At 39.2% G+C, this 19,001-nt stretch overlaps 1 protein-coding gene across 5 annotated transcripts in view; it reads right to left on the bottom strand.

Annotated features, from left to right (window-relative positions):
• The window catches only part of SHISAL1 (shisa like 1), a gene marked incomplete at its 3' end in the record, with an annotated part of 79,617 nt that overhangs the window by 9,572 nt on the left and 51,044 nt on the right, over positions 1-19,001 (bottom strand). For 3 of the 5 annotated variants that reach the window (XM_082752740.1, XM_082752741.1, XM_082752742.1), the window contains one exon: positions 15,115-15,824. The exons of the other annotated variants lie outside the window; for them this stretch is intronic. In XM_082752740.1, coding sequence (XP_082608866.1) covers positions 15,749-15,824 — 76 coding nt within the window. Of the gene's footprint in view, positions 1-15,114; positions 15,825-19,001 lie in introns of those variants that run through there. 5 annotated transcript variants of the gene reach the window in all.

Here is a 19,001-nt window from a genome sequence, read left to right on the forward strand (position 1 = left end):
TCATTTATGGTCAGTGTCTTGTTCTACTTGAGGGACTCTGCCACCATACTCTGTAGCACTTTACTCTAGACTGCTCCGGTACCTGTCCTGCAGCCAATTATGCCCAATTCTTCTGTTGCTTAGCTTATTTTTCAGAATCCTCTTCACAGAGGTTCAAACTGGAATTGTTTGGCAAAGACTATTTAAAACTACACTTTTTTTTTTTTTTTTTTTTTTCTTACTTCATTCAGAGGTAGGAAAGGAAGACTTCTTCTCCTTGTGTTTTGGGTCAGAGTACTACCAGAAGCTGCAAATTTATTTCTTGTATGACTGCTTTCATACCATTTCTCTTTACTTACCTCCCAGGTCATTTTGAGTTCAAATTGCACCTTTTGAGACCACAACATATAATTTATTTTAAAAATTCATCAGAGGTAATGGTCTTTATAAGGGAAAAAGATAGAAGAATGGAAGCAAGTGACAGTTTAGGTGCAATTTTTTTGGAAAATATTGGTCTCAAAGAATTGAGAGTGCAAGGAATCGTTCAAACCTCAGCTAGAAAAATATCTATACATGTCAAGCAATTATTTATTTGCCAATAATTAGCATTAAATCTACATGTGGGGAAGGCAAATAATATGTTTGGGATTAAGGTGCAAAGGAAATTGACTTTAAATCTGAGGAAGTACCTTGAGTTTCTCTTGAATGGGGTGTTTCCATCACCAAAGTGTAGAGACAAAAGGGATGGTGACCTGAGATACAGCAGCAAACCTTCATTTTGTGCCATTTTCTGAGAGACTGAGCTGCTAACCTAACAATCTTTATGAAATACTTTTCAACTAATACAATGGAATATGATAATCAGCACTGAGCAGTATTTGAATTGAAGTGCTCGTGTGAAGAGAAACACTGCTGTGCATCAACTTAAAATGCATACACAAATTCTCATTTCACATTTTGATAACTTCATGCTGTAATATGAAAGTGCAAACTATGCACGCCTAAGCAAATCACTGATAGCCATCTTTTCCCTGTGCTGGAATCCATTTTGGTGACTTTGATCTGGAGCTAGCATGGAAATAGTCAACGAAAAGGCAAAATTTTCACCGTCAGTTGAAGCCATTCATCCCTAAAATATAAGCCATGATAATAAATGGATAGATCAGTAATTGGTTAAACTGTTTCATGACCTGATAATAGAGATGGCAGGAATCCTTCACCAGCAGCAGCTCTGAGGCTCCTTTGCCCCTCAAGTCCCTCTTCTGAACCAGTCATTGAACATTGAGGCTGTCCACCACTTTTGCTCAAGGCGCATATTCTTCTGTTGATCCTGGACACTGGAGTTTTTTCCCAGTCTGGTGCTCCCTATGGCCTTGTCCCAAACATAAACCCACCTGATTTCAGAAATTTACCCAGCACAACCCTATGCTCTGAAATCAAATTGCAGGGCAGAAGTTTGGTTGAGATGTGAGAGTAAGGAGCTGATGAGGTGTTGGCTGAAATCTGTTGAAGCACTACCCCAAGTGCTAGGTGCCGCTCATGGGAAATGCTGGTTTTGCACAATCCTGTGTGTGAATTTGAGTATACACACTGGTCCCTGTAAGGACAGAGGAAACAGCTGGAAAAGCAGATGGACACAGACACTGAAAGGTACTCAGCACCTGCAATCAGAACTGGATCTTCTCTAACGTGCAAAAGAAGTGAGAGACAGCACATAAAGAAGCAGAATTTGATGTTGTGTGGAAAGCATATACATGTATGTGCCTGTGATATTCTTCTGTGGGGACAAGGTGGTGGTGGTAGAGTATCTACCTTTTGAAAGCAGATCCAGCCATTGGGTCAATCTGATTTTCAAGTGCCACAATGTTGTCATAGGCAGGATTTAAGAAATAATGATGTTGTTTTCAGAGGCTCCACAGATAAAATAAGGAGGATTAGTACAAAGGAACTGTAGAATATCAGTATGTAAAAACTCAAATCAAGGAGACTGGTAACAAGATTTCTTTTTGTATCTAACATAAATTCACCAATTTATTTAGAGTATTTAAGAACAGTATGCTTTTATATCCTGGGAATACTGGTCTCATGAAATTTTATTTTATTATATTTGCACAGAATATTTCCTAAGAGACGGTGGCTTAAAATTCAAGACTTTTTTGCTGAGTACTGGGAAGAGAAAATATATTGAGCTGAATTGATGATACTTTATGTATGTATATATATATATTTAAATATAGCTACAGGAAATTCTCAGTTTCTACTCAGGAAAGTGTTAGAGCTTGGAGTTTTTCATTACCTGTAGCTATGGGAAACATTAAATAAGATAATCACTTAACAGTTATTTTCATAAATTAAACTGATCAAGCAGGAGGAATGTTTAGAATGTACTTGTTAGTTGGCTTTAAATATCTTTATTTTACATATAAGTTAGCTATGCACTTTCAGGGCAGAATTGCCTGTCTGTATTATGTAAGGTAATTCTCATATATAGGCTTAATATGTTGTAAAAGTGAATGCTGTGTCAGCTGTCTTAGAGACTGGAGCATTGTAACAATACATTCAAGAGCAGCAATGACCATTTACAATACTTGAGAAAAGGTTACTCAAAAAATTCAAGTGCATGAGTTATGAAAGTGCAATTTTAAAGAAATTTCCTTTTTAGTAATTTAGGTTATGCGTGTTGGTAAACCTGGATTATAAATTGCTCTTTCCACTTCTTAAGAATCTTGCCTGTTTTAGCCTACATTGAGAGTTTACAAGTCCTTTAAAGGTTGGGGGCTACAAAATATACTTCCTTTCACATCACTGCTGGGAGCTGTTCCTTGCCTTTAAAGGCATTTTAGGGAAGATGTGCTCCTGGGGCTTGGGCCCTTGCATGGGAGAAGGGTGGACAGCCAACCCTGCCAGCCAAGCCTTGGCTGTGCTCCCGCCCTGCGGAGGAAAGGCCTTGGGGTCGGGGGAGAAGTGGGGCTGCAGACAACCTGGCTGCTTCCTTGGTATCCTTGGTATGTGGTGCTCGGGATCTGCTTTGGACAGAGATGAGGCTTTTGGGGCACAGCTGGAGCTGCAGGGGCAGAGACCTGCCTCCCCTGCTGCCTCCCCCAGCATGGCAGGTGCTGGAACAGCAGCTGGCTTTGCTTCTGTTATTAATGTGGTGCCTGGCTAACACACCAAAACTAAAGGAGAAGATGGGTTTCCTGCAGAGGTTCTGTGTTATCTGTAATTGTACAAAATAAATACATCTTTTGTCCCATCAGCTGGGTTGGGTGGGAGAGGAGTGAAACCACACAGGATACAATCTTCTCTATATTTTACTGAAAGCCATATTTTACAATTCTCACAAAGCACAGTGCACTACTGAAATCAATAGGGTGGCTAACATAAATAATTAATTGTGTGTAATGGCTCTGAAGTAATCCTACACTTCTAAAGGCAAGTATTTTTCAATTAGTAGCAATGTTTTTCATTTGATAGCTCCTGAAATGACAGATACTCCTGAACACAGTTCTTGAGACTGAAACCATCTGGTTCTCTTGGAGAAATGTTGAGTATTTTTAAAGGAAATATGAAACATTCAAACTTCTGATTTATGTGTTGAACAGAAAAACAGATTAAGGTTTGAGGACATAAATTGAAAGATGATCACTGAAAAGCTGTATGTGTCTTCCCTCACTGAGGCTGATTTTTTTAGTAACTTAAAATGTTTTCTTCTTTCTGCTAAGGTTATTTAAAATAAATAGTCAAAACACCCTGGGACTCCCAAACCATCTTAAAAGAGTGGCTAGCCAACTATAAGTAAAACTGAAAGTGGGCTGGACTTCCTGATTTGCCAGACATCTATGAAACACTCAGGTCTTCCCCATAGTGTCCGAATCAGCTGCGTGAATTGAGGTTGAAATTCATCTGGCTGATTGCTGCCAAATTTTCCTGCAGGCTATTGTGTGGCAGCTGTTAAGTTACTGATACACTTGAAAGCCGATTAATTTTCATGATTCATAAGAAAAACTGGTTTTATTATATATAGTTTGAACTACTGTCAATTTTTTTTAAGACTTCTAGGAATTCTGATGATAAACTCAGTAAGGGTATCATATAATGAACCTTCTTCTTCCTTTTTTTTTTTTCTTTTTCTTTTTTTTTTTTTTCCTGCTTCTTTGAGCTCCGGGGTGGGCATACTGCTTCAGAAAATGGCTAGATGCCTTCATTTCAAGGGAGTCACCTTGGGCCCCTTTACTGTTATTGGAAATCAACAGGCACCTCTGCAGAGCAGTTCTCCTTCTGTGAAGGGCATCAAGTTGGGCAAATGGTGCTGTGGAGATTCCCTTTGTCCGCACCAGCTCTACAGTAAGTTGCTGGGTGATTAGTTCAGGTGCAGGTATCCAGAAGCAGGATGTCTAGCCTAGGGCATTAGAAGCCCCACTCTGCTGAAAACTGAATTATAAAAATTTATAATGCCAGGGTGGATTTCTGTTACCATCATGTTCAATCTCTTATTCTTACAGGCAAATATAGATTTTTCTAAGTAAATATACCCAACTGTGCTATTTACAATCCAGTATTACTAAATGGAAGCTGTTCTGTAGTCTCCATGTTCTTGTTAGAAACTTTTTTGCCTCAGGTTTATTCACAAGCAGATCTGATGCATGTGTTTAAGAGCTACAACATACTAAAAGATTTTGATGGAAAAACCAGGCCATGCGGCTATTTCCTCACGTATAGCTGCACCTGGTAAAGAAAAGCAGCTTCTTACACCAGATGTGTATGTGTGGCCCCAAACATTTTTCCCCCTCCCTCTTGAACTTCCAGTGGTTCAAGTGTAGCCCTGAGGCTTGTGACGAGCAGCCTGGTGACAGTCATGCTGCAGTCCTGCATGCTCCTGTGGATGGGGCAATAGATGGGCATTCTTTGGGGCAGGGATCAACATGTATTTTGTGTGTGTGTGTGTGTGTGGTTTTCCAGCCAATGCTCTTGATATTGCTGTCAAACCTTTAAAAATAAAAAATCTGTAAACCTTTGAATATTTCTACATTAATGGTAAGGACTGATTATCTGAATGTCTCCAATTTTAGCTCATCCCAGTTTCCCAGAAGCTGATGTTACAGGCTTTCAAGATCTGTTTCCACAAAGGGACTCTGATGTACCTAAGATATTCAAGTATTCTTCACATTTGCTGAGCTCACAGCAGTGTCAACCCATACATCTAAACTCCAAGAGCACAATTAAAAGTACAAGAGTCTTTACAAGAGCATGCCCTTCTATGTAAAATTCAAGTGCATGATATGAGGAAAAGGCTCCTTCCTTGCTGGCTGACAATTTGAATTTACAGATCCACATTATTTATAAGATACTACTTGCTGTAAATGCAAAGCCAGGTTGAAAAAGCAGACAGTAGAACTCGCCATGTGATATATGATGTTGCTTGCTACTACACAGCCATTCTCTGCTTGTACAACCTCTTAACATACCCCAGAACAATATGATGGGTACTTTAAAAACAAAAAGGTCACAGAAGAAAAAAACAAAACAAACTTGCTTATGACATTAGTGTTTGATTTAGAAAGATGAGCAGTTATGGAGTGTGTTATTTCATTAAGTATAGTAACTTTTTTTTTCTTTTCTGTAATTCTTTTGCCACACAGTGGCCAATAATTTATTTATAAATGAAGGACAAAATTTAAAAAGATGTTTTTGAAGGCTATACTCAGTGTATCTTTACTCAGGTGGATGGTCAATACTAAGTGTTATAATTGGTCTTTGCCACTTAGAGCTGAAGCCAAATGCTAGCTTTAAAATACATACAAGTGTATGGTTTTCAACTTGAAGTAAATTGAGCTGTGCAGAAAACATACCATGTGAAGGAAAAATGTGGCCATGTGGAAGTGTGTAGGTATGTGCATAGGGGTGCAAGTGCACACATGTATTTGTATATACAGCTGTGTATCACGTTATATTTTTACCTATTATTTATAATTCATATTTGTTGGGCCCTCGGTTTCTGTATATACATGTACTCTACCAGATTCTACACATAACTGTACACAGGCAAGATAGAAACTGTAGCTTATTTTTTTTCTAAAATTCAAGAAAGATGGACTGAGTTATACCAAAGTGAGCTAACCTTTGTCAGGTGAATAGCCTGCTCCTTATATTACAGCTCTTTTTGCCTCAGTGCTCTTTGCCACCTTGGCATCAGGCAAATCTCTCCTTTTAAAATTGCCGCCTAGCATGTCCTGAAGGCCAACAGAGGATAACACCACCTACATTCCTCTCCTTCCCCCTCCCTCTTGCCCTTGCCCTTCCCCTTCTCCTTCCCCTTCATTCCTCTCCTTCCCTCTTCCCCTCCCCCTTCCCCTTCCCCTTCCCCTTCCCCTCCCCCTCCCCCTTTCCCTTCCCTTTCCTCTTCCCTTTCCCTTTCCCCTTTCCTTTCTTTTTTTTTTTTTTTTTTTTTTTCTTTCTTTCTCTCTCCTCTAAATTAAAGGCCTTCTAGAATAGCTGCTTCTTCCTCCAGCAGAGCTGAAACAATACACCTATGCTACTTCCTTCCAGAGGCTGAACTTGTTCCAGCTGCCGAATAGTCAATTTAGGGGGAAAAGTCTATTTCTGCACTTGAATTTGAATTGAACCCCAAACCTGTGGTTTAACCCAGGGTCTTACATTTACTCTCAGTTAAATCAGATTTTTAAATTCTCTCAGCACCATGCAGGATATTCTTTCATTTCTTGAAAAAAAGGCTTATTAATGGCATATGGAAAATTTGTATTTCTTGAAATAGTTATTTCTTTTACCCAAAAGCCTTGTTTTCTGCTTTCACTTTTCAGTACCAAGAAGGCTAGCTTTCTGATTCAGAGCTCAAGAAAAAATACATAGTAATTTCTGTGTTGAGAGATGGATTTCAATGTAGGATGAAATATGGTGTCATCATGTTGCCTGTAACTGTTCTTTTTCTGTAGGATTTTTCTTTTCTTCAGCCATTTGTGTGGCTTTTCCAGCAGTATGAAACCTAAAACTATTTTGTTTTAATAAATGTCTGAAGACGCTTCAAACTAAGAACACAACAGCTTTTTAACATTAATGGAACAATTGTGGGAACAATTAAAAAAAAAAAAAAAAGCAAAGCTTTTGCAGTGTAACATGGTTATGTGTTTGGTCTCCTGTTGAAGTTCATATTTCTCTGCACATAATGACCCAAGCAATAAATAATTTTTAACTTTATTTGTAGTTAGGAGCAGAGATGTAACACCTGCAAGGCCCACACCTGAGCAGTACCACATGCTGGAAGGAACGTTAGAGAGCTCTGTGCAGAATGTCTCTTCCTACATAAAAAGTCATGGGAGAAGTGGAGGTTTGGAAGGAGAAGAAGCCAAGGACCCTGGCTAATTTTAGCAGAGTGAAGGAGGGAAGAAAGCAATTTCTCTTTTCTGGTTACCTGAGAGGTACTGCCAGCTTCACAAAGAAACATGCTTCAGCTTCAGTGAACTGTGACTGGTTTATTATTTTTGTATCACAGTGAACTGTGACTGGTTTATTGTTTTTGTATCATCCCAGGGCTGCATCTAGACACTGGGCTGCAAAGTTTCCTTTAGCTGCAACAGGCGCCTTGTGCATGGGTTACAGAATCACAGAATCACAGAATCACAGAATTTCTAGGTTGGAAGAGACCTCAAGATCATCGAGTCCAACCTCTGACCTAATGCTAACAGTTCCCACTAAACCATATCCCTAAGCTCTACATCTAAACGTCTTTTAAAGACTTCCAGGGATGGTGACTCCACCACTTCCCTGGGCAGCCTGTTCCAGTGTCTAACAACACTTTCAGTAAAGAAGTTCTTCCTAACATCTAACCTAAAACTCCCCTGGCGCAACTTTAGCCCATTCCCCCTCGTCCTGTCACCAGGCACGTGGGAGAACAGGCCAACCCCCACCTCGCTACAGCCTCCCTTGAGGTACCTATAAAGAGCGATAAGGTCGCCCCTGAGCCTCCTCTTCTCCAGGCTGAACAAGCCCAGCTCCCTCAGCCGCTCCTCGTAGGACTTGTTCTCCAGGCCCCTCACCAGCTTCGTCGCCCTTCTCTGGGTTAGTGGCAGTGCGTGAGCCCTACTGAAGAGCATTTCTTGAGTGCAGAGAAAAAAGAACAGTGTGTGCTTGGCGTCATCTGGAGGAGGTATTCTGCTTGGTATCATTTGGTTTGAATGATAATTTATGAATCATGGAGATTTTTGTTTTGAGCATTTATTAAGGCCAGCTGGTGGTTATTCTCTGTTAGTTCCATATTATTCATTATTTATTCACTTGTTTGTGGATGCACATTTGTATTGTGGATCCAATGCATGCTCATTTTTTCATGACAGATATTTATGTGTTTTGCAGTTGACCAGTGATGACTGTGGTTTTCAGCTATGCACTCTAATATTAGAGGCGGAAAGAAAGTAATAATTCACAATGAATAATTCAACAAGTATCACATGCACACACTGCAACAGAGAATCCTGATGTGCTGTGTCAATGTTCTTGTGTCCACTACAATCTTACAACACTTGTAAATAAAAAATCAGAAGCCAGCTACACACTAAAATAATCCTCACCTTCTCAGCCCTCCTATAACCATCAGCTTTCTGTTCCCACAGAGCAGTAGAGATGAGGATTTCGCAGGTGAGATGAGAATTTGCCCAGAGATTTCCATTCTTTGGTCTGATTATGCAACCACCACGTAGTCCCACTGGCATCAGCAGCTATTATGCCGCAGCTGCATTATCAAGCATTTATTGGAAGAGGTGGAGAGAAGGAAGGCCATGTTTGTCCCTCATGTTCCCAAATAGTGGAGGGAACCATTGGAAAAAGCACTGTGTGATTTTGATGTGCAGCTGTGGCCCCCTGTTTTCTGACTACTCTGTAAGTCTGATGAAAATGCAATGCTAGAAAAACTGATGTTGGTACGAGTCTTCTGGGAACCCAGCCTCACATATTCCTCAGCTAACCCAGATTTCAAAGAACAGTTCAGCTTAGGGTCCTCTGCTTAGCCTCCTGTGCAGTCCTACATTCCCAGCCTGTGGTTCTTGCTTATATTCCAGAAGCCATCATGCCTAGCTTTACAATGACACATAAAGAGTATTCTGGTGCATCTCAAGACATTTCCTTGGACTATGACCAACCTTGAAAAAAAACTTCAGTGCAATGAACACACACACATGCAAACTTCAGCTGGTTCAATGTCAGTGATGTGTATAAGGTCATCTTCAACATACTGACCAACAACAAAACCAAGAGAGCGAGGCATCCAAGTGATTCAATCCATCCTAACAGAGGTGGTTTGAATAGCCCTCTGGAAACACCTCTCTCAGTGTGTTAGTGAGGAGGCCTAAATAACTTGCTTGGAGTAGATGCCCGAATTTCAGATGGCTAAATTGATGGAGGTTAATCCTGCTCTTTATTGCCAGTCTAGATTTGTACATGTATAAATTGATGTACCAGGTATTGTTGTTTTTTTCTTTTCTTTGTTTGCTACAGCCCTCCATTATCTGAAATCTCCTCACATAGAATTTAGAGACTGGGATCAAATTGCTTTTTAATGTTCTTTTATCCTTGAGCTTCTTAAACTTCTCACAGTTTATCAGACTTTCCTAAGTCAAACAAGCTCTGCAGCTCTTTTCTGAATGCCTTTGCATCTGCCATTGCAGTGTTTTCTGCTACGGGCACAAGTGAAGCTGATGTTTCCCTCCAGCATTCTCACCACTACTAGTGAGATAACAACTCACTAATTAGCATCTCTTATAATTAGCATCTCCATCTTTATATACTCAATAATATAATTAGCTTGCTTAGCTATCACACAGCATAGGAAATACATGGTGTGTAGTTGCCTAATGTATTCAAGTATCTTAGATGGTTCCAGGATACTCTACCAGCAGTACCTACAACTGAACAGTCAGGCAGGTGATGTGCTTTTACCGTGTACCTTATCTCCCCTGTTTCTACTACATAATACAAAATGTGTGACCTCGGAGCTGTGAGGCAGGAGCATTGCTGCCCAGGTAAGGTGTTCTAAATTTAAGACACCAAAGCAAAGAACAGTATGCTCTGTCTTTAAGAGCCATATTATAGTTTGACATATGGCTAATCTTTGTAACACTTTATGGAACTAAGGGAGTGACACGTAGAAACTGCATGGAGAGGCAGCAGTTTGTAAATCCTTTCATGACCCCTTTGTCTCCTCTCTGGCAGTCTCTTAGAACCTTGCCAAAGCACTAGATCATGTACTGCACTGCGCAAGCAATCCTACTCAGTGTGCTGCCATGGCATTTCCTCACATCATGTCAGGTGAGGAACAAAGCCCAGTTGGAAAAATCAGTGTTCGCTTATGTTTGTGTGTAGAGCACATTGCACTTGGACTGTTGGAGCCCTAATCTAAAGCCTTCTGCTCACCTCCACTATCCCAGGCTTACTGCCTCCCAGTTTTCAAGGAGGTCTGATCCCCTGGAAACTGCAGCCTGGGGGGAGAGGGCTGGGCCAGTTTCCTGCTCTTGTCAAATACTTCCAGCAGGGCCCTCTGCAACAGGTAAGCTTTTCTGCCTCATCTCTCAAACTGAAATAACAAAATGTACATAAGCACTGTGAAGATAAATACATCTCAGACTATCAAGTATTTATTTACTTCTCTAACATATAGGAGCAGAATGTAACTCCAGCTATAGCCAGTGGTCATGAGAACTGACTTTAAGAAAGATAGGATAAATGACAGCCAGTTCCTTAGTTTTTCATTACTTTTGTTTTCTAAAGCTTTCCAGACCATGTTTGCACTAATCTAAATGGAATAAAGGAACTAAGAAAATGAGACAGAGATTTCCCATGCAACAAACACTGGAAGATCGGGACTTAAAATGGGAAGATGTGGATTACTTTTGTCACTATCCTAATGCTGTGCAAGCCCTTTTTCTGTTACTTTACTTGTCTGTAACCCCTCCAAAACCTGCCCCATTTCTGCTAGCATCATCTTGTGGATATACTCAAGTTAAGTATTTGGAATAGTTGTTGGACTGCTTCAGGTATTTTCAATCTGAGTTCCTTTTACTTTATGTATTTCCAAGGAAAAGAGAAGAGTCAACCTGAGCGACAGCTGGCAAATGATGAACCAAATTTATTTTTGGTTTCAATAGCATCACAATTTGTTTGTATTCTTAACACATTTACAAAAATTCATCCACATTTTTATCTTCTTTTAGTAGTGCAAGCAAACAGTAGGGCTCTTTTCAGCTGGAACACCATTCTTACTCTGAGCTTTGAGAGGCTTCACTGAATAGTAAAAAAGAAAAAGTCAACCCGCAGCCCCCCATACAATTTTCTTCAAAATGTCTAAAAAATTAAATTAAGCAAGCATTTTTTGTAGATGGTATCAGTTATATTAGCTTCAGTCACTGAGAGTTTTTTGGTGATTAGAAAGGGTGAATTCTGGCTGCTTTCCAATCAGAATTTCTTTAGAATATTTTAGGTGGAACTGTGATCGAGATGACCTACTAGCATAATACTGATGAAAGGTACTGTGCTCATCAGCTCCCAATGACGTATCACTTCCAAGAGCTGAGAAGTTGGGAATGCAATGGAAAATATCTTGCCGCCCTTGTCTGCATGACTGATTAAAATCTGTATCACTAATCAACCTAGAATATACTTAATGACTTTAATTAGTTTACTATAATTTTTGATGAAACTCACTGCAACTACTTTTCCACATGCTGCTATGTGATAGTAATGTTTTTCAACAGGAAGGAGGCAGGCTGTTCACTGTGTTTCAGCTCTCAGAGCAGCATCACTTTAATGACTGCAAAGAATTGCTCTAATGCAAATCCACCTCAGTGGTATGACTCACCACTATTATCACAAAGTTCCCTTAACTATGAAGACTCCTTTGTGCATAAACTACTCAGCTATGTGCTAGAGCATCCATCCTTCAGGAAAACTGCAGGCAGACCTTGCACCATTTTAGATTTAAGCCCATCAGTCACTGTTCTGCAAAGTGATTGCATGAACCTCTGAGCAAACACCTTTCCATCGCTGCTTTTAACATTTGCTGTAAATGGCCATGTCTCCACCACTATTCCATCTTTCAGGCTCTTTGGAGCGTAAGTACAGGTTACCAGCACTCACAAACAACAGGAAACAGATTACCCTACCAGGATGTAAAGTGAGCCGGTCTATTTATTTCCCACGTAGCTACTTTTTACATAGGTTCCTGTAGTTTAAGCTGTGTGCCCACTTTCAACCAATTATTCCTGTGATGCTGCTCTGTGTAGGCTATGTAATTGTGCTGACTAGCCTGTCTTCTCTGATGTTTAAAGTACTATGTCTCAGGCTTGCCTACTTGTTCTGTTTTGGGACCATGTCAACACCTGCCATTGGACATTGCCATTAGTGGCATTTTTAATTGTTTGAGCTGCATTTGTCATCTTCCTTCTGTTTAATGTCTTAAATTTGGGTTCACCTCCCTAGCATTTGTGATTTCCAAGAAACATTTTACAGTTGACTTCCAAGTCTTTTCAGAGGTGTTTTTTTTTTTTTTTTTTTTTTTTTTTTTTTTTTCCAGTGAATAGATTTTCTTTACAATTATGGTTATAGATACCTGTGTACATATATTTATTACAATGTTGGTAATGTAACTTCTCCATAACATTTTCAGTTCTTGAAAATGGTTTCCTGATTGGTGTGTTCTCTCCTGACCTAATGGACAGTAAAATGACTCTAATGTTCCCCAAATTTCAATGCTTTTTGATCTATTTTACTTTTGAGACTTAAACAACCATTTATCTGATACTTTCCTAATGATGAACAAACTGACTGTGTCTAATTGCTGGCCTTTTCTTAAACTGTGCAGTGAAAGATCATTATAAAACCAAGGTCATACAAACATGCTTTATCACTTTTCTGATGAAATGCCTAATTGCTTGCTGCATCATGATCTAATCGGGGAACAGTAACAATTAAAGTAATGATGTGGGAGATCTGTGAACTCAACTGTCACTGCAAATAATTGTCTGACATTGTTACCATGTACGGTCATAGATTCAGCATCATCACATCAGCTTTTTATGATTATTGTTTGGAATTCTACAGTGTGCCATTATTTCATGCAGAAATGTTAGCATACTTGAACAGATCTTCTGCAACTCTATAAAAGAATTATTACATACAGCTGTTGTTTAGTAATAATTCTGAGATATGAACTGGTCAGTACATGACCTTCAGCTGTACTACTTGCTTGTTCCTCCTTGAGTTAGGAGGTAAGTTATCTGTTTCTTCATAACTAAAATATATGCTGGAGTTGACTTTCCCAGACACTAACAGCAATGGGATTTTAATTCATAGGCTCTTATTTCCACTGGATTTTTGCTTTCTTCTTCTTCATTCTCACTTCTGTTAAAAACACACAGTGTACATATATAGTAATTTTACAGGTTTTTAGTAGTTTTCTGAGGTGTAGCCTATTTAAGATTGATAATATTCTGTCCATCATTTCCTTCCCCCTCCCCCCTTTTTTAATTTTTCAAGATATATTTTCTTTCATTTCTGAAATCTTGTAAGTTATGCCAAATTTCCTACTCAGAAATCCTGCTGCAACTTTCCATGAATGCAGGAAGGCTTTCCTGTTTGGATCAGTAACGCCAGCTCCTTGCCACTTTCCCTTTCATCTCTTCTGCCACCTGCAAAGTCATTGGCTGAAGCTGTTGATTATCCCTCTCACTTTCTTGTCCATCTGCCTTATTTAGACTCTAGAAAACTAAAAGCAATTAATTGCATTTTATTAGCAATAAGTTTTGCTCCCTGCCAGTCAAAGTTTAACTCAGCTGAGGTTGCATAATTCAATACAAGTATGGGATCAACTCGCTCTTTCTTGCATTTGCCAGATACAGCTGCTCTTAACAATATGTCAAATGCAGCTAAGCTGATTTTCAGCTACATTTGTATTTACAGATCTAAATCAAGGGTGACTCTGAGCACCTGAACTGGATTTTTAAATGCAGATATGAAGTTCAAATCACCCAGCCTGGACACCTTTGAAGTGTGAAACGGACAGACTGAGGCATGAATATATATATATGAGTACTTTTCCTTGAAGCTCAGAAGTTGTACTCAGCTTATTTGAAAAGTGCTTGGGGATGCTTTAAAGTTTCTCTGTGATACTTCAGAATCTATGCAAGGAGCTTCAGAGCTTGTCATTTTATTTCTCAGTATGAAAAGTGTATGTGCTGTTGAGCATCTGACTCCAAGGTGAAGGTAAGGGGTAGGAGAAAGAACTATCCAAATAGCTCTAACCATCTTTAAAATTAAGTGGTGTTTGCTGTGAGAGAAATGATGGGTTTTGTTGATAAAACTTGCAATGTCATACTCATTCCTGTATATGACACTATAGTGTTGTTACATTATACAGTAAAATTGCAGTCTTAACTGATTTCTTCTAATTTCACATGAATTAAATGCTATCTGCTACCTCAGCAGTGCTACACTCTCTGTCTGTTATTATCTAGATAAGTTAAGGATCTGGCTGCAAGAAAATCTACTCAAAATATAAGAGAAAATTTAAATATGGAAGTTGTTCAGAATTGGTTTCCAGTATTTTGACTAGCTTTCATTTCTCAGCATGAAGAGTTCATTTATCAATAACTTTCAGCTTTCCATTTAACTACTCACTTTTCTACTAATTGATGTTTTCTGACAATTCATTACCACATTTAAGATAGTTAAATCACTTTAACTGTACAGTTCATTTAAAGGAAAGACTTTCATAATGTTGATGAATATGACAGTCCCAGGTTGATGGACAGGCTGAGAAATAACTACATAGGGAATATCGATCATCTCATATTCAATGAATATGCAGTTTACACGAATGTGAAGAAATAAATGTTGCATTATTGGGTCTATTACAGAACAAAAGCAAAAAGAGAATAGGCATGAAATGAACCACATGTGCTATTTATGTATCAACAGAAGAAGCAGTGCCTATCAACATTTAGAAGGTTTGCTGGGATTCAGACTGAAGTGGGCAGAAGCTTTGCATATTGTCTTCACGTCAGTAGTGAATTTCTAAAAACAACAAAGAAAGCACTTATTTATGTATCTTGAATTGTTTAAATGAAAGTTGTGAAATTCAAAATTAAACATTTCCATTTATTTCCATAATTATAGTGTAGTGGCAAGTAAACAAAAATTGGAGCATTAAGGAATTTGAGGTGCTTGCTTCCAAGTCTCCCATCCGTTTTGCTGGTCTCCTGCCCTGACATCACGTAAAAGTCCAGGCAGGAAAAGGGATACACAGTGCAAAGCCAGTTTCATGATCTGGCTCTTCCAGGATCAGAAAGCGATTTCCCTAGTTTTGTTTTAGTTTTTAAGCTTCTTATGTTTTTACAGTTATGTTGGTCCTAGCCTTCAACTGGATTTAGCTCCATTCACCAAAACTCTTTGGGTCCAGCTATCCAGACAGTTTGAAACCCAACGAAGCGTACACCAGTCCAAGCCAAGACCCAGTTTCTTGAGGAGAATGTTGTGGGAAACGGTGTCCAAAGCCTTACTAAAGTCAAGGTAGACCACATCCACAGCCTTTCCCTCATCCACTAAGCACATCACTTTGTCATAGGAGATCAGGTTTGTCAAGCAGGACCTGCCTTTCATAAACCCATGCTGACTGGGCCTGATCGCCTGGTTGCCCTGCAAGTGCCACATGATGACACTCAAGATAATCTGCTCCATGAGCTTCCCTGGCACTGAGGTCAAACTGACAGGCCTATAGTTTCCCAGGTCTACCTTCCGGCCCTTCTTGGAGATGGATGTCACATTTGCTAGCCGCCACAGCATTTAAACTAGAACAAGAAAGAAAATGATGAAATATTAAGCACTTACATTGTTTTTTAATCCAGGAAGATCCCAAACTACTTTACAAATCATAGGTTAATCCTGACTTTGTTCTTGGGATGCTTTCTTACACTTTCTGTCCTCTGCAATAGGAGACTGCAATAGAGAGTGCTGCTTTGATTCTTGATATACAAGAATCACTTCCCCATTATCACAATGTACCGTCTTCTAGCTTTTTTTTTTTCTAACTGTATTATGATAAATGTAGTACAGGAAGCTAATAACTGACAACTTTTGTCATCATGAAAACTTGTGAACTTTTTTGCAAAACGTTTTAAACAGTATTTAAGTTTTTATGCCCTGGGATATATTCATATCTCACAGGATTAAAAAATCTATTTTCTATTTTCCTGTTTTTTTTGAAATGAAAGAAAGCCCATCTGTAATCTGGAGCTGCTCTTATGGCATGACACCACCCATATATATGTAAATGTGTTTGTGAGATGCTAAAGAAAAACACACATTTTCTCTATGACTGGAAAAGCAGGGATAGGTTTAAGACACTTCAAAAATGTGAACACAAACTGAAAAGTTGATTTTATAACTGGAATCTTGCTGTTACCAAAGCAGTTCAAGAGGCTGGTGTCATCATCTGCAATAATGGAAGTTCAAGTATAAAATGGAAAACAACAAAATGTGAATAATTGAGCAATCTTAAAGACAGTGGTGAAAATGATAAATCCTTTAACTCCACTGCACTTCTTCACTAACAGTATGATTGAATTTTGAGAAGACGGTACTAAGGTCATTCATCAAACATAGACTGCAGCAGAAACAGACTCTAAACAGAAGCTAAACTTAATTTATATATATACATGTATATTGCAAAATTACCATATTTTCCATGTATATAACCTGCAGATTATCTAATGGAGAAATAAATAGCCAGGGAACCTTCTCTTACTCCCTACTGTCTTAGCACTTGCTGTAGTACACAAGTCTATTTTTCTGAAAGACCTCTTTACTCAAAAGCCTCTTCCACATGCTAATCACCTTGCCTACGATCACCACTGCCTACTGCGTTTTTGAGACACCTGTGCTGGGTCTGGCTGGGATGGAATTAATTTCCCCCACAGCAGCCCATATATGAGTGCAATGTTCTGCACCTGTAGGTAGAACAGCATTGGTATCAAACCACAAACAACCCTGATATTGCACCAGTGTTTTGTCTATTGCTGTGCTGTGCTGTGCCCTACAGCACCAAGACTCCCTCCAGCCCCCAAAGCCAGCAGGCTGGGGATGGGCAAGTGGTGGGGAGGGGACATACCAGGGCAGCTCACCTAAACCAACCAAAGGGATATGCCATACCAAGTGGTGCCACACAGCAATAAAAGCTGGGGAAGGGGAAGGAGAGGGGGTGCTCTTGTTATGAAGATGTCTCTCCCCCCAAACAACCACTACGTGTATACAGACCCTGCTTCCTGGGACATAGCTGAATGTTGCTTGTTGATAGGAAGTATTTTTTTTTTCTTCTCTGTGCTTCTGTGTGGCTTTTTTTTCCCCTCTTTCTTTTCCCTTTAATTAAATTACCTTTATCTCAATCCATAAGCTTTTTATTTTTTTCTGTCCCACATGTTTTTTCTTCCTTTCTTCTGCTGAGAAGGGGGAGTGAGAGGGCACTTCTGGTGGAGCTCAGCTGCCCAGCAGCATAAAGCCACCACAACATCTATGCACTTAGTTGAAAGGTTGTAAGTTTCAAAAGTAGCAGGTTATAAACTTGAAAATATGGCATTTCCTGTAGTATCTTATGTGCCAGAATACAAGGGATAAACACGGATTTGCTAAGGAGACATCTACTTATTTCTTTCATTGAGCAATGAAAGGAATTAAGAAAAAAAAAATATTATGGGAGCTGTTGGGAGCATAGGCACACAGTGCAGTGGGGAAGTGGTGAAGGTTACAGCAGCGATTTATCAATGCTCATCTCCTGCAAACACAGGAAAAGGAGCATGTGTGATATGCTCACCTGATCCTAACATACAATCCCCACTTAATGCTTCAAAAAAAAGCACAGAAAAAGAACAGCAAAAGTCAGGAATGGAAGTTGATTAAGAATCCTTCAAAAATTACTGGAGAGTTTCCTTCGATTTGTAATAGTTTGGCAGAACAAGCAACTAATATAGCCAGGCCTAATATTTTAAATATATAAACACAAATATAAAATAAAGTTATTACATTTTTGTATACACACGTAAGTATGAAGCTAAACCACCAATACTGTATTACAAATGTTGGTTTTAAGCTGTACGGCAATTCCAACTAAAGACTGGGAATTCCATGTGCAAAAAAGCTGCAGGGACTGGAAGAAGGAAAAAAGAAGGGAAGAGGAAGAAGAGGAAAGGAAGAATGCTTATAACTAAGTACGAGCAAGTATCTACCTTATGGAGCATTATTGGGACTCTTCCATTTGGACACCATCTGCTGTAATATAATGGTCCTTTAAGTCTGAGCTGCACTGAATATATTCAGTCAGTACTGACTGCTACACCAAATGAGTTCCTTTCTCACTGATCCTTTTCCTTGGTCATACTATCATTACCTTTTCTATCCCAAAAAATCTTCAACCTTTTTGCTCTAGATTTTCTTTTAAAACTAAAGAGCAAGTTATGAAATAAAAGGACTGCTGCTAATATCCTTTTTTACAAAAGAGTGCCATCCAAAGGTTTCAGATCAAGACCAACACTGTCTTTATATGCTCTACAGCTTCAGGAACTGCTGTCATCTTTTTCACCCTGCTCATTCTTGGATCACTTAATTTTGCCAAATCTCGGTGTCTAGCCCTCTGGAACACTTCTAAATTGCACTGGTGACTTTCCGCCCTTTCCCTCCAGGACAAGTCTAGAAAACTCTTCTTGCCATGAAAAAAATCACCTGCCTCTTTTGACACCTCATTCAGAGTATTGGTTTATTCGTCTGTCTTCCTTTGATTCTGTTTTCTTTGGTAAAAAACAGGTAAAAATCATTCAATGACATTTTGTCCCATGGTTATCAGTCCTCAGTTTCTTCTTTTTATGTTCTTGCTACTCCTGAATCTGTCTCCCATTAGGCATGTGTTTGTTTTTTTTCTTTTGTTTTGTTTTGGTTTCATTTAACTTTACAGTAGCCTACTTGTGTCATTCTGTCAA

Source organism: Aythya marila, assembly GCF_965140915.1.
Source record: "Aythya marila genome assembly, chromosome: 1".
NCBI classification, from domain to species: domain Eukaryota; kingdom Metazoa; phylum Chordata; class Aves; order Anseriformes; family Anatidae; genus Aythya; species Aythya marila.